Below are 18,248 nucleotides of genomic sequence, written 5' to 3'. Positions count from 1 at the left end.
ATGCAGCCTGCCGTGGTGACAAATCTACTTACCAGCATGTTTCACATTTTCATAGCAGACTTCTGTCTGCCTATTCGCCTCTAGGTTGGATGCTGTCCAAGTCGGACGGTCACCTAGCGGTCAACCAGTGTCTAACAGAATAGGGAATAACTCAGTAGAGTCAACATCTCTGGGCTAATTTATCTAATGGTGTGCAGCAGCTACGTGCTGTGTTGAAGGCACGTGAATTATCCGGCTACACGCAATTGTACAATTCAAAGAAGCCTTCTCCAACAAATCCCAAACCACGGTGCACTCTCCGAAGCCTCGTAGCAAATGAACGATTGCTAAATCGGACCAATCCGAGAGAACGGCACATTCTCACTGTGCTCTAGCTACCAATCGCCAATTGATGCATTAGTCCAGCCAACCCCTCACGTGATTGGTTCGGAGCTTCCGGGTATTTCAACTTTCGGCCAGATTACCGTAATTAATTAACAAGACAGAAAGGAACAATATGCCGCAATTATCAACAACAGAATGCGGTCTCAAATAATGGACTGTTGGGGCAAGTTGTGGACAGGTCGTCACGTTTCCAGCGGAGTGTTTTTGGAAGCTACTAAGAACTCTCTGTAGATGAAGTTTACGTTTAAGGGACTCTGGTGCTAGTTACTGTGTCATGACAGAGAAGAGTGTTTAGTTTAGTTTCACCCTTTAATAGATTTACTTATAATTTAGAAATATGGATTCTAACTGGCACATCATCAACGCAGACCACGGTCACTATGTAACTGCCCAACAAGACGAATCCACCCCTTTGCTGCTGGGAAATGTAAGTTTGGTATTTTTTTTTTTTTTTGTAAACGTTTGGCTAGTAAATACTTTTGCTTATTTGTTCTTTATTGTTTGTTACTTTTTTCAGTACACAACAGCGGTTTAAATAGGCTGATGGTGACCACTTCGTAGTACTTTACTCTTTTACTCTTTTGCACTTTGTGAATGTAATAAAAAAATTCTAACTATTTTCGCTGAAAGAAAACTCCAATTATATAAACGAGAACTGTAAAATAAAGTGTTTAGGAAAGAACAGGCAAAGACAGCATCCAGACAGAGATCTACTGGTGAGTACACTCGATAAAGTGTGAACGTCAGAAAGACGTCTTGAAAACGTTGGGATGAGAACTTTATATGGGGCAGGTGCTGCCGGGTTTCTGACCCTGCTGTGTATAAAACCAACTTTGAAACGGCCCTCTATCGTGCTCTTTCTCTATTCATGTCCTTAACTTTACTGGCAAAACACTGTTCGGATTGCTCAACAATGTCTGTACAAACCTTTAAGATAGTCCATGTCAGTGATGCAATCCTTATTTACTTTCAGGTTTGCTTGAGCTTGCATTCCCTAAGCATATTTGTTTCTTCCAGCTGTTCTGTTTTTGTATTTTTTTCATGTAACATATGACTTGTATAGTTCATACTGTGAAACAGAGGCGCAACTAGAGCCAAATTTCGGCGGGGGCTAAGAAAAAATTTCGGGGGGGGGGGCTGAACCTTTAATCAGTAGGCAGAGTGGAGCTGCGGGGGCTCTTAGAAGGGGTGAAACAACTGCAAGGCCTAATTAACATTCAAATGGTCTTTTAAAGACCTGTGAAACGTTCGGGTGCGGCTCTGTGTGTGCCCGGGATCTGTCTCATCCCGGGCTGCCACAAACGACGTGGGGGGCTGGGGGGGAGAAGCTGAAGCCCGGTGAGTCCAATGGGTGTTGCGCGCCTGCTGTGAAACGAGTAGATATAGTAGGTGTCTGAGTGAGTTCAGGTTGTGAGTGGGTGTTTATGATGGTGTATGATTGAGGCAATCGGGATAAAATGTGGCAATCCATGAGGGCCATGGGGGATAACTTGGTGAACTTCCTGAGGGACTTGCACAGTGATAACGGGGCAAATTTTAGGTTTGCCCAGGACCTCGGGGTCTCCAGGGATTTCAGTATTGAAAGGGGTGTTAGGCAGGGGTGCATCCTTGCCCCACTTCTTTTTAATCTTTATATTAACGACTTAGATAAGACCTTGACAGAAACAGGGGCTGATTTTCTGTATGTGGGGCGTAGAGGTCTGCCCGTTCTGCTTTATACGGACGACGCGGTTCTCCTAGCCCGAACCCCAAGAGGCCTGCAAACCCTGCTAGACACTTTTGCAGTTTCATGGCAGATCGTGATTTGTCTGTAAATAACTGTAAAACATTTGTAATGCAAGTTGGGTTACGTCCTAAGAAGCAGTATCCCTTTAGGGTGAATGTAGAGAAGGTGCCTGTAACCCCAACCTTCTCTTACTTGGGCGTCCTAATGGATGATAGGCTGGATTGGAGTGCCCTGATTAAGAGAAGGAAGGGGAGGTGATAAGAGTAAATGCATCTATCCTCAACTTTGGCACAAAGATGGGAAAGCGCCCGATTGCGGCATTGCTGAAAATGTATCAGGCAAAAAGCGTAGCAACTGCCAGTTACGGAAGTGAACTATGGGGATATGTAGCTTCAGAGGCAATGTAGGTGGCTGAGAATAATGTTTTTAAACAACTGCTGGGGTTACCCAACGGCACTTCTAATCTAATAGTACACGAAGAGACAGGGACCATATTTATCTGTGACACACTAGCTATACGTCCACTGCTCTTCTGGCTCAATTGTTGGCTAAACAAAGACCTAAGCCTTAATCAAGAGCTATTTAAAGAAGTAATGAGTCTGGACTACATGCTTGATATTCCATGGCTAAAATATATAAAGGGTTGTTTTGGAGACTTGGGGCTCCCGGACTTGTTTTTAAGACCTGATTTTATAACTGCAGAACACGTGGTGTTTGTAAAGAAATCTTTTATCTTGCTGAAAAAACTAAACAGAGATAGGGTAGAACTATCAAAAACTAGCGTCCGGAAATTTGTGATGCTCAAAACTACTCCAGATATGGAGCCCTATCTTTTATGGTCTCTATCAAACCACAAGCGTTTTTTATTGACCAGGTTTAGATTGGATTATTTCCATCTTTTACTCTCTGTTCCTCTGGGGTGCCACAGAGGACAAGTGCTAGCACCCTGTGGCTGCGACAGAGTGTCTCCACAGGATATGCTACACTTCATGTTTTTCTGTAGTTTCTATGATGCTCCCCGGAGGTTCTTTTTAAAATCACTTTTAGAAAAACTAAATTTTTCTAAGGTCCGCCCAGCCTTTATTTTTTTACAAATGTTAAAGCCAGAAAGTATCCTATTTGTGGTTGGATTTTTGAAATGTTCACTGAAGTACAGAAAATGTATGGAAAATTAATTCTTAACCGATGGCTGTTTTTTTCTGTAATATAGTGTTGAGGCCATATGGCCTATTTAAAAGGTTAATTTACTTAATTGTAACGGTATTATTTCCTTTTATCAACTGGATGGCCCACCCAGTTTGTAATTATAGTGTTTTTTAATAATCTTTATATATGGTGTTTATATATTTTTTATTATTGCTGTGTAATATGCTTAGGATATGTATATGCCCTGTTCTTTTATGAGATCTGTAATCTTTTATGGTTTTCTACTTTGTAAACCAAATAAAATCATTGAATTGAATTAATTGAGGCAACATGAAAGAGCTTGAGATTGAGAGCTCTGAAGTAGAGGCAGAAGGCAGCGCGTATTTCTTGCATTTTCTGTCAGTGCGTCATAGAGGTTTGCAGACTACATGCACATCCAGTCCTCTCTGCAGAGGTCACAGATCAGTGCTTACATAGTGCTTATTGTAATTGTGGTAAGTGTGAGAAATGGAGATATAGAGGTGGGGAGAAAAAGGGCTTACGTGGCTAAAACTACAGAAGAAAGTGGTGTGAAGAGGCAACCCAGAGCCTCTGAGACAATCCAAAGGTCATTATCCCTCCCATATAACTTAGTAAAGTTTATTTCACTTGCTTATATTTTCAGAATTGTAACATTTTCAGTACCAGTTATTCAAATCAAAATCATCGTTGTTCTTTAGCTGATTAAAGCTAACCAACTTTGACAAAGCCAGTATGCCTGGCTTGCTTAAGGTGTATGTGTTGGTTATTGTGTGACATGTCTGGATGGAATAATATAAAACTCACAGACAGGTATCCAAATACAGGTTCGATAGCAAGCTGTGTGAAGAACAGGATTGTAGTTTACATGTTTTAATCCACACCCTGATTTAAGGCCATGATTTTGAAACAGATTCATGGTTACCCTTATTTAGCAAAACCCTTTTTAGATACCTCTCGCCTTTTTCATCCCATTTTAAGCACTGGTTCGTATATCCTGATATTATGTGTCCATGCCTGTGAAGTTTACAGTTATTTGAAGAGTTATATAGTATTTCATTGTTTGAATCCGTAATGTGAAAAGGGGAGCACATAAACACTTATGTGCAGAAGAGTGAACAAGGAGGTGGTTCCAGTGTGAATGACCTAGCACTACATGCATGTTTTGATATCATGTTAAATGGAGACGAACAAGTTACTTACGTTCGGTAACGCTTTTTCTGGTGGATACAGTATATGCCAGTGGATTCATCACCTTATAAATATCCCCTACGCCAGCATTCTGCGGACATTTTTCGTAGCTCTCCGCGCCGACGAGGTCGTCATAGCGCCATGGCTCCACACGCGGCACCGCATGACGTCACCGGAGCCATAAGAGGACCACGTCGGCGTGATGGCGTCCATTCCACCCATTTTTTCCGTGCCACCGAGGCAAAACGGGCGGACCGACCATGTAGACAATGCATACATAGTACACAGTATTCGCACAAATACACTCGGTGTATATTGAAATAAGAAAACTTACATTTCAAATAAGTCAACAATATTCAAATAGAGGTAATAAAGTCTTGAGTACACAAAACATCAAACAACCAATACCTCATCTTTTAAGGTATAAAAGGGTGGACAACGGGGAGGCGGGTGGAATCCACAGGCAGATCCTGTATCCACCAGAAAAAGCGTTACCGAAGGTAAGTAATTGTTCTTCTGATGGATGCTGAGGTACTGGGTTTTAAGAACCGGCACAGAACCGGCAACCCAGCGGTGTCAGGGTACACCCAGAGACCTCGGGTTCTTCCCTGATCCAGACCACAGAAACTCAGAGTCTTCTAGGTGAAGTCAAAGATCGATTTTATTGGCTGCAACCAAGGTAACAAGTGTCCTAGAAGTACAACACACGGGGAAGTATATTCTCAGGAGACTGCTCGAATTTACAGAGTCAGGCTTCTCTTTTTATACAGAATATTCAGCTTCAGGCAAACATTCTTCGAATTTGCAATATATCATTTAAAGTTCTTGGTTACAAAGGAAAAGCAGAGTCATGATGACATGTACATATTTCACGTCGTGCTGCTCACTACAAATCACCCGGCAAGGCCCAACATTTCATCAGATATCGGTGGACCCCCAATAAAACAGGCACCTCCCCACCATAAAGTAAGTGAAGCAAAAAGAGTAGAGACAGATGGGAGCAAGATACAGCAGGTGTGCGCTCTGAAATGGTTTTATGGCTTGTTGAGCCTTGATGCTATCTTGTTCGGCCACTGGGAGGGGAACTGACCTAACGAGTTCGGCCTGGGGCAATGGTTCCAACTTGCACAGGTCATAGGAAAGTCGATTAAGGAGTATGTGTCCTTGTGGAATTGAATTCAGCTGGATTAAGGCCTATGTAAAGGCAACACATAAATGGAAGCCAAGGGTTCAGAACGCAAATGATGATTTCGAGGTGAAATCGTTACTCTAATATGCTGAAAATATTTATACATGGTGTGCTCGTCATTCTCGGTCTTTTGATACCAAATTCGTCATGTTCCGGCGAATTTTAATTCTCGAGTCCAGAATGATTACACGAGTCCAGAATTTTCAGAACCACAAACCCTGCTTTTGCCCTTACATAGGCAATTAATCTATCTAATCTGAGTCCAGACCTATATTTCTAAAGTCATTGAGATGTTGCTGTAACATCATTCTAGTACTCAGTTCATCTCTTGATACAGGCTTCCTTACACATGAGGTGACACAGAGGCCACATATTGCAGGAGCACACTGTATGCACAGACAGAACAGGAAAAGAATGGCTAAGACCATCCCAATGACCATTAGAATTTTCCAGCCCCAGGCAGATATCAGTTCCCAGAACCATCCCATTAATGACCAATCTCCTTTATCCACATGAATAGATTCGGAAATCTTATGTAGTTTGGAGATGGCCTGGTACACCGTTGGAGCGTTATCAGGGATGAAGATACAGCAACTAGATTGGATCAATCTGCATACCCCACCTCGGTCTGCAAGTATGACATCTAAAGCGACCCTGTTCTGAAGGGTCATAAGACGATCCGACTGGAGCTCAGCAGTCAGGTTACTAAGGGCACCAGTAGTTTCTATCACGGTGGACTCAACTACCCTTGTCATTTGCCTTATGTTTCTGCTGTTAGCCATGGATCCCCAGAACGGCAGAAAACCCTTTGCAAAGTCCCCAAATTCTTGACCTGCAGTGTCTTCTTCACTCAAGACTCCTCTAACTATCCTTGTTCTGTGGTAATCTGCCGCTGCTGTGTAGGTGGGAGGCAACAGAAATGAAACAAAACATGAACCCGAAAACTCAGGGGGCAACCATGTATAGGCTCTATCATGGCAGATGAAATAAGTACCCTTAGCTGCTAAAAACTCAGGGGAAGTCTGAGATCCAAAAACATATATTTCAGTACAGACACTCTTCCCCAACTGAGCCCTGGGATTTGTGCCATTACCTTGCAGACACAGATGACCCTGATGGGGTACAATCCAAATCGGAGACGATCTTTTAGCTTGCTGTTTCTCACTCAGAGTAGCTCCATATCCAGTCATGTTCCATCCAATGTATGCCAGTGTCTCATCTCTAGGGATAGTCTCATAAGAAATACCTTCCTTAATCATGTCTACTATACCCTTGACTAGAGCACTTTTTCTAGGATTGTCTGTTACAGAACGTAGGGGGTAGATTTCGTGTGCATATATGAACATTGTCCTATATGCCCATACAGAACCATTGTGACTGAATGGCAGGACCAGATAAGGGATACCTTTATCCGTGGTGTGAGGCATAAGACCGCACACCCAACAGTTAGTTGTGTTCATTACAAGTTGGTGTTGGTGTAACAACTGAACAAAGGAGTTATTAATGAACTCCAATCTCCTATTGGATTCATGGTCAGGAAGGGGGTGGAAACAATGAGAGGAAACAGTAGGAGGAGGTATGGGTGATGCAGTGGGTGCAAATGTTGCACGAAAAGAGAATAAAACATAACTTATTAAAAATACCATTACACTAAATAGCATTAAAATGCACAATATTATAAAACTTTTCTTTGTCATCACGTTACACAATTTGTGTTTAATGGTCGTTCGTTTGGCAGGTCTCTCCACATCGGGAAACTCCATCCTCTCTAAAGTGATGCCCGCGGTGGGAGGTTGCCTCTGCTAAGGGATGCTTCTGTCAGTCTAGGGCAACTCCCTTGGACCAACCAGAACTACCGACCTAACGTCGTCAGCTGCACCCCAAAGACTTTATTCAACCGTGGCCCTAGCAGCGGAACCCGGATGGCGGTTCCAAAAACAAAAATGAGCAAGTTTCTTAGATGGGAGAGCTGCACTTTCAAAAATAGTACTTGGGAGGAAAAAGAAATATCTGTTTATTAGTCCATGGATCTTGGTCTCGAATTGCAAAAGAAATTGCTTTTATGAGTTCGTTTTTCTTGGTCTCAAATTATATTGTTGTCTTCCAGGTATTGTCTGATGCTGGAACAAAAGTCCAGACTCTGTAGTGTTCAATCGATTGGATGGCGGCACAGCCTTGTGCAAAATGTTTTCATTTTCTCGTTCAGGGTCAGTTCCTTTTACATGCGAATCATCAAAAGGGGTGACATGTGGCACTATTTCAGGTTCTGGGTCAGCGACACCCTTCTGGACCCACTGGTCATGGGGCAGAGAAAAGGGAATTTTCTTACAATGGGTCCCGTGGACCCAGTTGGCCTTCCCCTCCACCCGAACAGCTGATCTGGTGGAAAGAAGGACGAGGTGAGGTCCGGTCCACCTGGGCTGGTCGTTCTTCGTTCTTTGAAAGTTTCGTACAAGAACCCAGGAACCAGGTTCAATGGCGTGACCCGGAGTCTCAGGGACCGGAGGCAGGGTGTCGTGAACCTGTGAATGCAAAACACGCAATTTAGCCGTCAATTCATACAGATAATCGAGCAAAATAGGGTGTTCAAGCTCACTAAATTTTGTGGGTGTAGGCACTCCCCATATGTTGGCTGGCCGGCCAAAAACAATCTTGTAAGGGCTGAGTTTCACTCGTGAATGCACAGTCATTCTGGTGGACAGGAGTGCTAAGGGTAGAGCATCAGGCCATTTAAGACCTGTGCTCGCTTGGATTTTGGCCAGTTTGAGTTTTAAAGTGCCATTGTAACATTCTACTAATCCAGCTGATTGGGGGTGATTTGAGCGTGGAACTTCTGCCGAATACCTAGCCCTTCACACACTCTCTTCATCACACGACCCACAAATTCACTTCCATTATCAGACCAGACCATTCTAGGCATTCCAAACCTGGGGAAGTACTCTTTCACAAGGGCTTTTGCTGTGGACAAGGCAGTATTGTCTTTTAGGGGATAGGCTTCTACCCATCTTGAGAAGGCACAAACAACAACGAGTACGTATTTTAAGTTGTTGCACCTCTCCATGTGGATGAAATCTAGCTGCAAAACCTCGAACGGATACGTAAGAGGTGCAAAATGACCAGCTGGAGTTGGGGTTCCCCTACCAGGATTGTGTTTCAAACACACCATGCAGTTCTTGACAACATTCTCTGCACACTTGGGAATCCCTGAATTGTGCCATACCGGAGCCAACAACTCGCAAATCCCTTTCACACCGATATGAGCCATTCCATGAGCCATTGTAACCACTGCAAGCACATATGCATCGGGTAACAACCATCTCTGATGCTCTGTCAATTCAATCCAACAACCATTTGCATCCATTCTACCCGTACTTTCTCTCCACGTGCTCAATTCTTTCTCTGTGGCCTCAGCTTGAATGGACTTCACACTCTCTATTGTGTCTTCACACATTCCAACATCACCAGTCCATCTAACAGGGCCTGCAACATACATTCGGCTCATTACATTCTTTGCCGTTTCTTTCGCGATCTCATCAGCAAATGCATTTCCACGACCAACATCATCAGTCACCTTCTTGTGAGCACTACATTTCACAATCGCCATTTGCAAAGGCAAGGTCAGTGATTCAAGAAGCTCATTCACCAACTGACCATGCTGAATCTTAGCTCCATGCGAAGTCAGGAACCCACGTTCTCTCCACAATCGTCCAAAACTGTGAGCCACTCCAAACGCATACTGACTATCAGTGTAGATAGTCACTTTCATCCCTTTAGACAACACACATGCTCTCGTGAGTGCAATTAATTCTGCTGCTTGAGCTGAATTATGTGGCGCACGTGCAGCTTCAACAACTGTATGCAAAGTCGTGACAGCATATGCTGCAGTCGTGTCACCACTCGGGAGCTTGAAGCATGAACCATCCACCCATAATGTACCATCACATTCAGCAAGAGGAATATCGGATAGATCTACTCTCCCTTTCGTCTCTTCCTCTGTTCTGAGAAAACAATCGTGCTGTTCTGAAACATCTGATTCCTCTGCAATTGGAAACAATGTGGCTAGGTTCAAAGTACTGCACCTTTTTATGTGCACATGACTCGCTAACAGTGTCAATTCGTAACTGGACAATCGAGCACTAGTTAAGTGCTTTGTCTTGGTTCTATTTAACAACGCGTCTACTGCATGTGGGACCATCACGACTAGTGTATTATTCATTACTAGACCAGCAGACTGTCGGATAGAAACAGCTGCTGCTGCTGTGGCTCTTAAACAACTCGGTAATGCTTTAGCTACCAGATCCAAGGTCGACGAAAAATAGGCACATGGACGCTGCTACCTCCAAACAACTGAGTCAACACAGACAATGCACAGCCCTCTTTCTCGTGGACATATAATGTGAAAGGCTTACTGTAGTCGGGGGTACCTAACACAGGAGCCGAACATAATGCTGTGCGCAATTCGAGAGAACTTTTCTGACACTCTTCAGACCAAGGAATGGGATTGGGTGTATTTTTACACGCTAATGCCACCAAGGGTTTGGCTAATAACCAAAAATTTGGAATGCACTGTCTACAGTACGATGTAATGCCCAAGAAAGCACGCACTTCTCTCTGTGTTCTTGGCACACTCAATTTCGCTATTGCCTGAATTCTTTCTGGGGTCAATTTCCTTCCCTCCTTCGATAAGAGGTGACCTAGGTTGGTCACTTCTTGTCGGCAATATTGTAGTTTGGAAAGTGACACCTTGTGATGTAAATCACACAGGTGACGCAATAATGACATTGTTGCTTTCCTACAAATTTCCACAGTATCTGCAGCAATGAGCAGATCATCGACGTACTGTACAAGAGTAGCACCTTTTGGTAAAACAAGCGTATCAAGCTGTGTTTTTAGAGCTTGACTGTATATTGATGGACTTTCACAGTAGCCCTGAGGAGCGCGTTTAAAGCGGAAGCTGCGACCTCCTAAACTGAAGGAAAAAATATCCCTGCTTTCTTCAGCAATCGGAATGCTGAAGAAAGCATTCTTCAGGTCAATCACCGAAAACCAAGAGGCAGAAGCTGGAATCATAGTCAATAATGTGGTAATGTCGGGGACAACTGGAAATTGTGGCACAACTATTTTATTCACTTCTCTCAGATCAATCACGAATCTGTACACAGGTGGCTGAGAGGGATCAGTTCGTTTTAAAACAGGCAGAACAGGACTATTGCAAACGTTGCCTCGTGTTTCTTCAATCACATCTTTTTCAATCAATTCGTAAACGATCGCTAGCAAAGCTTTTTCGCCCTCACTAGATATCCTATATTGTGGAATTCGTGGCATTTGAACATTGGCTTTCAATGTTACAACATATGGTGGAATTTCTAAAAGACCCACGTCATTTGGACCAGTGGCCCAAAGAATATCTGGAAGAAATGACAATTCTGCTGGAAGTTTATCCCTCGACAAATACATAGGAGAAACCACTTTTCTACCTAAAGTAAGTTGTACTCCAGAAGGAGAACAGTACAAAGTTGCATACAATCTTTTTAACAAATCCAATCCTAGCAAGTTTTCACCACAACCTGTTGTCAGAATGAGGGGTGCTTCGAATTCGCAAGGACCAACAGAAAGAGACAAAGGGTCAGAAATCGGATTTCTAACTGGGGCGCCAGAAAAACCTACAGAAACGTTCATTTCGCCAGACAAAGGTGCGCCAGGGAGTTTGGAGTGCATAATAGAACTCTTTGTAGCACCAGTATCCAACAGAAAAGGTTCTGACACACCTGATGTAATCACCTCAACGTAAGGTCCACTCTGATCTACTGGAACTGAAACAACTCCCTCTCTTTGTCTATGGCTGTCCTAGCAAGTATTACCCTCTAAATACTCATCTTCTGTATAGTAATCATCAACATAGTATTGAGCTGTCCTGTCAGATGCGTTGTTCTGCTGATCGAACCTATTCATAGAATTTTGTGGTGGAAGGGGACGTGCGTTCTGAGGGACGTTTCCACGTCCTCTACCTCTAGGTGCTTGCTGAACACCACGACCTCTTACACCAGAAGCACCATTTGCACGCTGTAACAGAATAGGACAACTATACTTGAAATGACCCTCTTCCTTGCAATACGAACACTGGTTGGGGCCTACAGGGACACGTGGCTGAGTGTACTCGACTCTTTGCGAGTTCCTCTGATACTGTTGAGGCTGCTGATAATTATTCTGATAGTTATTCTGACCACTATTGTTTTGACCACCACCACCACGTGGCGGATATGCTTGCTGTAACAAAACCTTCGTTTTCAACTCTTTAGTCTTCTTTTCTGCTCTATCTTTCTCATCCTTGTCTCTATTTTCGTAATATTGTGCAGTAGCTAATATCTGCGCTGAAGATGAGACTGCCCAAGAACTTTCTGAATCCTTTAACTTTTTACACAATTCTGGAAGCAGATTGTGCACGAATTTGTCGACGAACAATCTCTGACCACCTTCTGTGGTCATATCTTGACCGCTGTGGTCGACAAATGTTTCCTCAAACCTGGTGAAGAAATCTGAAACAGTTTCTTCTTTCTTCTGTTTGCATGCAGACAACTTGTCCCAATTTACACGTATTGCAGGCATTATCGTTTTCATGTAATCAACTATTTTACCAGGGAGTTCTGCTATCAAAGGCTCAGGCTTAGCACCACCAACTTGTCGGGCATCTGCAGCAACAATATTAGCCCATGAGTCACCTAATTCCTGATCATGGTCTGTATGACGAATTTTACCCCATAAAGGCTGTGGAACCACATTCCCAAATAACATATCGATATCGGCTAAATTCATTATACATGACTCAGCAGTCTGTGATAATTCTTTGTAATACCCTGCAGGATTTTTATGCGGATCAGGTAATGTCTGTTTAAGGGCTACAACTTCAGCTCGCTTCCATGGGACATGTACCCATACACGCTGAAAGTGTGGCAGGATAGGTGGGTTAACAGTTGTGTCGCCCTCTCTCCATTGTGGGGGAACTTCTCTCATCGGGTATTGTCGCGCCTTTTTCCTACTAGATGCACTAGGCTCAGATTGTGACCCAGAACTGTTCCCCTTACTCCGATATGATAATAATATCTCAACGGCTTGCTCTACATCGGGGCCTACAATCATGCCCTCTCCAAATTTAAACCGTACACGACACAACTCTTGCGGGTTGCATTCCAGATCATTGTCTTCCAAATCCTCACAGAGGAAAACACACATCTGCTCAAAAACATATCTCTGCGTCGGTGCTTCCCATTGATGGAAGACTTCCATGACAGCCTCTACATCATACTTTACAGTGTCCATAACCCATTTCCGTGCTAAACGATTCAATGAGTCTCTCTCTTGATAGTCAGGCAGTCGACTTCGCAACTGTCTTCGTTCCATTTTAGGGGTCGTAGTAGGCGACCCGAAAAGAGGCGAGAAAAGGTTAGTGACAGTGCTAGCCATTTTCTGCCGAATGGAAGGTGAAACTGAAGGAAGAACGGGTGGAAAAACGGGGTGAGATAAGGCAGGGGCAGAGACAATAGCAGAGGAGGCATCAGGAGAAAAAGAAGGAGCATTGGGCAAAATCGTAGAGGGAGCATTAGGAGAAGTAGAAAGTACAGTAGGCAAAATCGTAGAAAGTATAGGTGGAGCAGATGTGGTCGGTGGGCCTGGAGAAGGCTGCACCATAGAAACAGGAGCCAGCTGGCGAACAGCTGGTGGGTGCTGTGGAGGAACAGGAGGCACAGGTTGCACAACCAAAGGCTGCGGAGGTGCCGTGGCATTTTGCGCATAGGGGGGTGGCGAACTTGATAAATGCGACATTAATGGATCTTTTTCACGCTCTTTTGCTGCCTCTTGCTGAAGAGACGGCAAAACTGGATAGCATTTATCTATTGCCATTTTACGTTGCCTGTGCAACTGCTCACTCATCTGCTCTTCTTCATCGTCTTTAAACTGCATAGCAGCTTGCATTACTGAAAGTCCGTCTTCTCTCTTATTTTTCTTAGCTAATTTAATTTCCTTCTGTTTGGCCTCTTTACGCCATAGGCGGAACGAGTCGAACATTGCCGGCCGGGCTTTCTTTTTGAACAGTTTAACTTCAAGGTTATCTAAGATTTCGTTATCAAAGCTACCATATTGGGGCCATTTTAAAACACCATCTTTCCTGGTGTATTTGATCCACACTCCATTGTATGTGATGGGGCCTACTCCGTGTTTGACATATAACTCGTAAGTTGGAGTTCCAACCGGAGGAACTGGACATGAGTCCTCCAATCGGGAGTCCCTATTATTACAACCAAGACAAAACAAATTTCCAAGTCTAAGACTAGGCATCTTTGCTCTCTAGTCTAGTTCCAAACTTCAAAGGATTATCGATTACGATATTTCTCGTGAATACACGAGTCCTTCGGTTTTGGTGCTTGCAAGTACCAACAATTATCCCAAAGGATACCCAAGATTAAGACCAACAAACGACTGGGAGACGCTCCACTTATACTTATCTGAGATATCGATGACGTCACCAGAAGACTCGTCTTAGTGTTTCGCTCTACCAAACTTCAAAGGTCCAAATCAGGGCGATAGCCAGGGCAGCAGTCCTTCGTAGCCGTCGGGAAGCGGGGAACCTCGCAGCAAAGACCTTCGGACCACGTCGACATGCAGGGGTCGATGAGGTGGTTGGCCGTCCTCCGGAATTTTCACACGAAGCTCCTCACGAACCTTTGGCTGACTGGTACCACTGGAATCGCCCCAAACGTTGGGCGCCAGCTGAGGTACTGGGTTTTAAGAACCGGCACAGAACCGGCAACCCAGCGGTGTCGGGGTACACCCAGAGACCTCGGGTTCTTCCCTGATCCAGACCACAGAAACTCAGAGTCTTCTAGGTGAAGTCAAAGATCGATTTTATTGGCTGCAACCAAGGTAACAAGTGTCCTAGAAGTACAACACACGGGGAAGTATGTTCTCAGGAGACTGCTCGAATTTACAGAGTCAGGCTTCTCTTTTTATACAGAATATTCAGCTTCAGGCAAACATTCTTCGAATTTGCAATATATCATTTTAAGTTTTTGGTTACAAAGGAAAAGCAGAGTCATGATGACATGTACATATTTCACGCCGTGCTGCCCACAACAAATCACCCGGCAAGACCCAACATTTCATCAGATATCGGTGGACCACCAATAAAACAGGCACCTCCCCACCATAAAGGAAGTGAAGCAAAAAGAGTAGAGACAGATGGGGGCAAGATACGGCAGGTGTGCGCGCTGAAATGGTTTTATGGCTTGTTGAGCCTTGATGCTATCTTGTTCGGCCACTGGGAGGGGAACTGACCTAACGAGTTCGGCCTGGGGCAATGGTTCCAACTTGCACAGGTCATAGGAAAGTCGATTAAGGAGTATGTGTCCTTGTGGAATTGAATTCAGCTGGATTAAGGCCTATGTAAAGGGCAACACATAAATGGAAGCCAAGGGTTCAGAACGCAAATGATGATTTCGAGGTGAAATCGTTACTCGAATATGCTGAAAATATTTATACATGGTGTGCTCGTCATTCTCGGTCTTTTTTCATACCAAATTCGTCATGTTCCCGCAAATTTTAATTCTCGAGTCCAGAATGATTACACTAGTCCAGAATTTTCAGAACCACAATACATCTGCCTGTTGATTCCTCACCTTATGAATAGAATCCCACAGCAGTCCCACTCCCGGAGGATGGTGTCCACCCTTCTATACCAAAAAGTCTTGTAAAACAGAGCGCACAAAATGGCCATCCCTCCTCACCTCGGAATCTAAGCAGTAATGATTCGTGAAAGTGTGGAGGGAGGCCCAAGTTGCGACTTTACAGATGTCCAACAAAGGAACACCCCTTGACAAAGCAGAAGTAGACGATTTAGCCCTGGTGGAATGAGCTCTAATGCCTACGGGAGGTTTCTTACCAGCCAGAGAGTAGCAAATCTTGATGCACAAGATGATCCATCTTGATAAAGTGCGCTTGTGCACCGCCTTGCCCTTCATATGACCAGCATATCCAACAAAGAGCTGATCATCTTGTCGGAAGTCCTTCGTCCTATCCAAATAGAAGCAAATCGCCCTCTTTGGGTCCAAACGATGAAGTCTCTCCTCCTCTTTGGAAGGGTGAGGGGGAGGATAGAAAGTAGGAAAGGTAATGCACTGACCTAGATGGAAGGAAGTTACCACCTTAGGCAGAAAAGCACCCCTGGTCCTGAGTACCATCCTTTCAGCATGTATTGTCAGAAAAGGAGGCTTTGAACTCAAAGACTGAAGCTCACTCACCCTCCTAGCCGAGGTGATAGCCACAAGGACGACCGTTTTGAATGTAAGCAGCCTCAAAGGACAATTATGCATAGGTGCAAACGTGGAATCCATAAAAAAAGTTAACACTAGATTCAAATCCCACTGGGGCATCATAAAAGGAGTGGGCGGAAACATGTTAGTAAGCTCTTTAATGAACCTTAAGACTATTGGAGACTTAAAAAGAGAAGGCTGATAGGGTAAAAAAAGAAATGCAGACAAATATCCTTTAACAGTGGCCACAGCACAACCTTGCTGAGCCAAATGAAGTGAAAAACAAAGAACATCAGAAAGACTCGCTTTCAGAGGATCAATAGATTTCTCTTCACACCACCTAACAAATTTCGACCACCTGTATGAGTAGATCGACTTGGTGGAGTGTCGCCTGGCCGATAAAATAACATCCACCACGTCAGGTGAGAGAAAAAAAGAATTTAGGTTGCCCCGTTCAATCTACAGGCATGTAGGTGCAGGCTCTGGAGGTGGGGGTGTAGAACCTACCCCTCCACCTGAGAGAGGAGGTCTGCCCTGAGAGGGAGACGGAACAGGGGGTGCGAGGAGAGGTGAAGTAGGTTTGTATACCACACCCTTTTTGACCATTCCGGGGCGATCAATAAAACCTGGGCCCGGGATTGGCGAATCTTCCTCAGAACCTGAGGAATCAAGGGCATGGGAGGAAATGCGTAAAGGAGTTGTGAGCTCCAACTCAACTGAAATGCGTCCCCCAACGCTCCCTGCCTCGGAAACTGGAGACTGCAGAATGACGGGCAGTGCGCGTTCTTGAGAGTGGCAAACCGGTCCACCCAAGGAGTTACCCAAGTCCGAAAGATGTGATGTACTACCTTCGGATGAAGCCTCCACTCGTGGTCGAAGGAGAGCTGCCGACTGAGACTGTCCGCACATACGTTCAGCACCCCGGCCAAATGACTTGCTATCAAACAAATCAGCTGGTCCCGAGCCCAGGACCAGAGTGGCAACGCCTCTCTGCAGAGACGGTACGACCCTACTCATCCCTGTTTGTTGACATACCACTTCGCGGTAGTGTTGTCCGTCAGGACTTGAACCGACTGACCGCGAAGGGAAGGGAGAAAGGCCTTGAGTGCCAAAAGTATTGCCCGCAATTCCAGAAGGTTGATGTGAAGCAACCTTTCCTCTGGAGACCAAAGATCCTTGATCTCCAGATCCCCCCAGATGACCACTCCACCCTAGGGTAGAGGCATCCGTTATCACTGTGGCCACCGATAGAGGAAGGTGGAAGGGCTTTCCTTGAGACAGATTGCCCTCCACGCTCCACCAGGACAGATCCACTGCAGCTTCTCTGGAGATCATGACCGACTCCCTGAGATCTCCGTTGTGCTGATACCACTGCCTGCGGAGGCACCACTGGAGCGCTCTCATGTGCTAGCGTGTATGGTTGACCAACAGGATGCAGGAAGCAAACAGACCGAGCAGGCGAAGGACCTTCAGAACTGGAACAACCGCTCCATTGTAAAACAGAGGAATCCTTTCCTGAAGGGCAAGAAGCCAGTTCCGGATCCGATCGAGGTACCTCCTGGAGTTGGAGCCGCTGGAGCCACCGGAGGAACAGCTGGAGCCGAAGGAACCTCATTATCATCAGCCGAATTTTAGGGAGAAAATCTCGGCGCCGATGCCTGCTCTGGAGTCCCCTTATAGGAAGGAGAATGAGCCGGAGTCACCTGAGGAGACGGTGAAGGTGAAATAAAGTCCTTTTCTCAACGTTGAGGAACAGGAGAAGGCGACCTCAATACCACAGACTTCGAAGACCAGCGTCGAGAAACATGTCTCCTCTTCTTCTTACGCTTCTTCTTGGATTCGTGCAAAGTCGAAGAATCAGACTTAGACCTTTTTCGACTCCTTTTTAGGTCTCGCCTCTCAATGCGCATGCACATTGAGCAGAGCGAGACTATAGGGGCTTAAATAAGCTTTACCTAGACTGGCGATTGACTGGCGATTTGATGCTGTGCCCGTGCGCTTTTAGGTCAATGCGCAAGCGCATTGACCTAAAATGCGCATGCACATCATCAAATCGCCATCTGTTCCCCAGCAGCACTCCTCCCACACCTTTGAAGTGAAGCTTAGCTTCACTTCAAAGGCCCCTGCTGCTTCACACCCTCATCGCCGCTCTCCCCGCACCGCCCCCTCCCCTGCCCGCCGTGTCACATTTCTCCTCCCCCTCCCCTTCTCTGCCTTCCCTCCGTCTTGTTTTCCTAGCACCCTCCCACCCCCCACCCCCACCCCCCTGTCCCCTACCAGCCTCCACTGA

At 45.1% G+C, this 18,248-nt stretch overlaps 2 protein-coding genes across 2 annotated transcripts in view; one reads left to right on the top strand and one right to left on the bottom strand.

Moving 5' to 3' along the window:
- The window catches only part of TRMT5 (tRNA methyltransferase 5), a 28,752-nt gene extending 28,511 nt beyond the window's left edge, over positions 1 to 241 (bottom strand). Inside the window, exon 1 of the mRNA XM_078660338.1 lies at positions 33 to 241. The gene's annotated coding sequence lies outside the window, so the exon portion shown is untranslated. The remainder of the gene's footprint in view (positions 1 to 32) is intronic.
- A 182-nt stretch (positions 242 to 423) lies between these two features.
- The window catches only part of SLC38A6 (solute carrier family 38 member 6), a 459,688-nt gene continuing 441,863 nt past the window's right edge, over positions 424 to 18,248 (top strand). The window contains exon 1 of the mRNA XM_078660337.1: positions 424 to 811. Coding sequence (XP_078516463.1) covers positions 722 to 811 — 90 coding nt within the window. The 5' untranslated portion in view covers positions 424 to 721. The remainder of the gene's footprint in view (positions 812 to 18,248) is intronic.

The sequence above is a fragment of the Lissotriton helveticus genome, chromosome 9, assembly GCF_964261635.1.
Source record: "Lissotriton helveticus chromosome 9, aLisHel1.1, whole genome shotgun sequence".
NCBI lineage: Eukaryota > Metazoa > Chordata > Amphibia > Caudata > Salamandridae > Lissotriton > Lissotriton helveticus.
The sequence above is the reverse complement of the archived record's forward strand: the minus strand, read 5'-3'. Positions and strand labels throughout refer to the sequence as shown.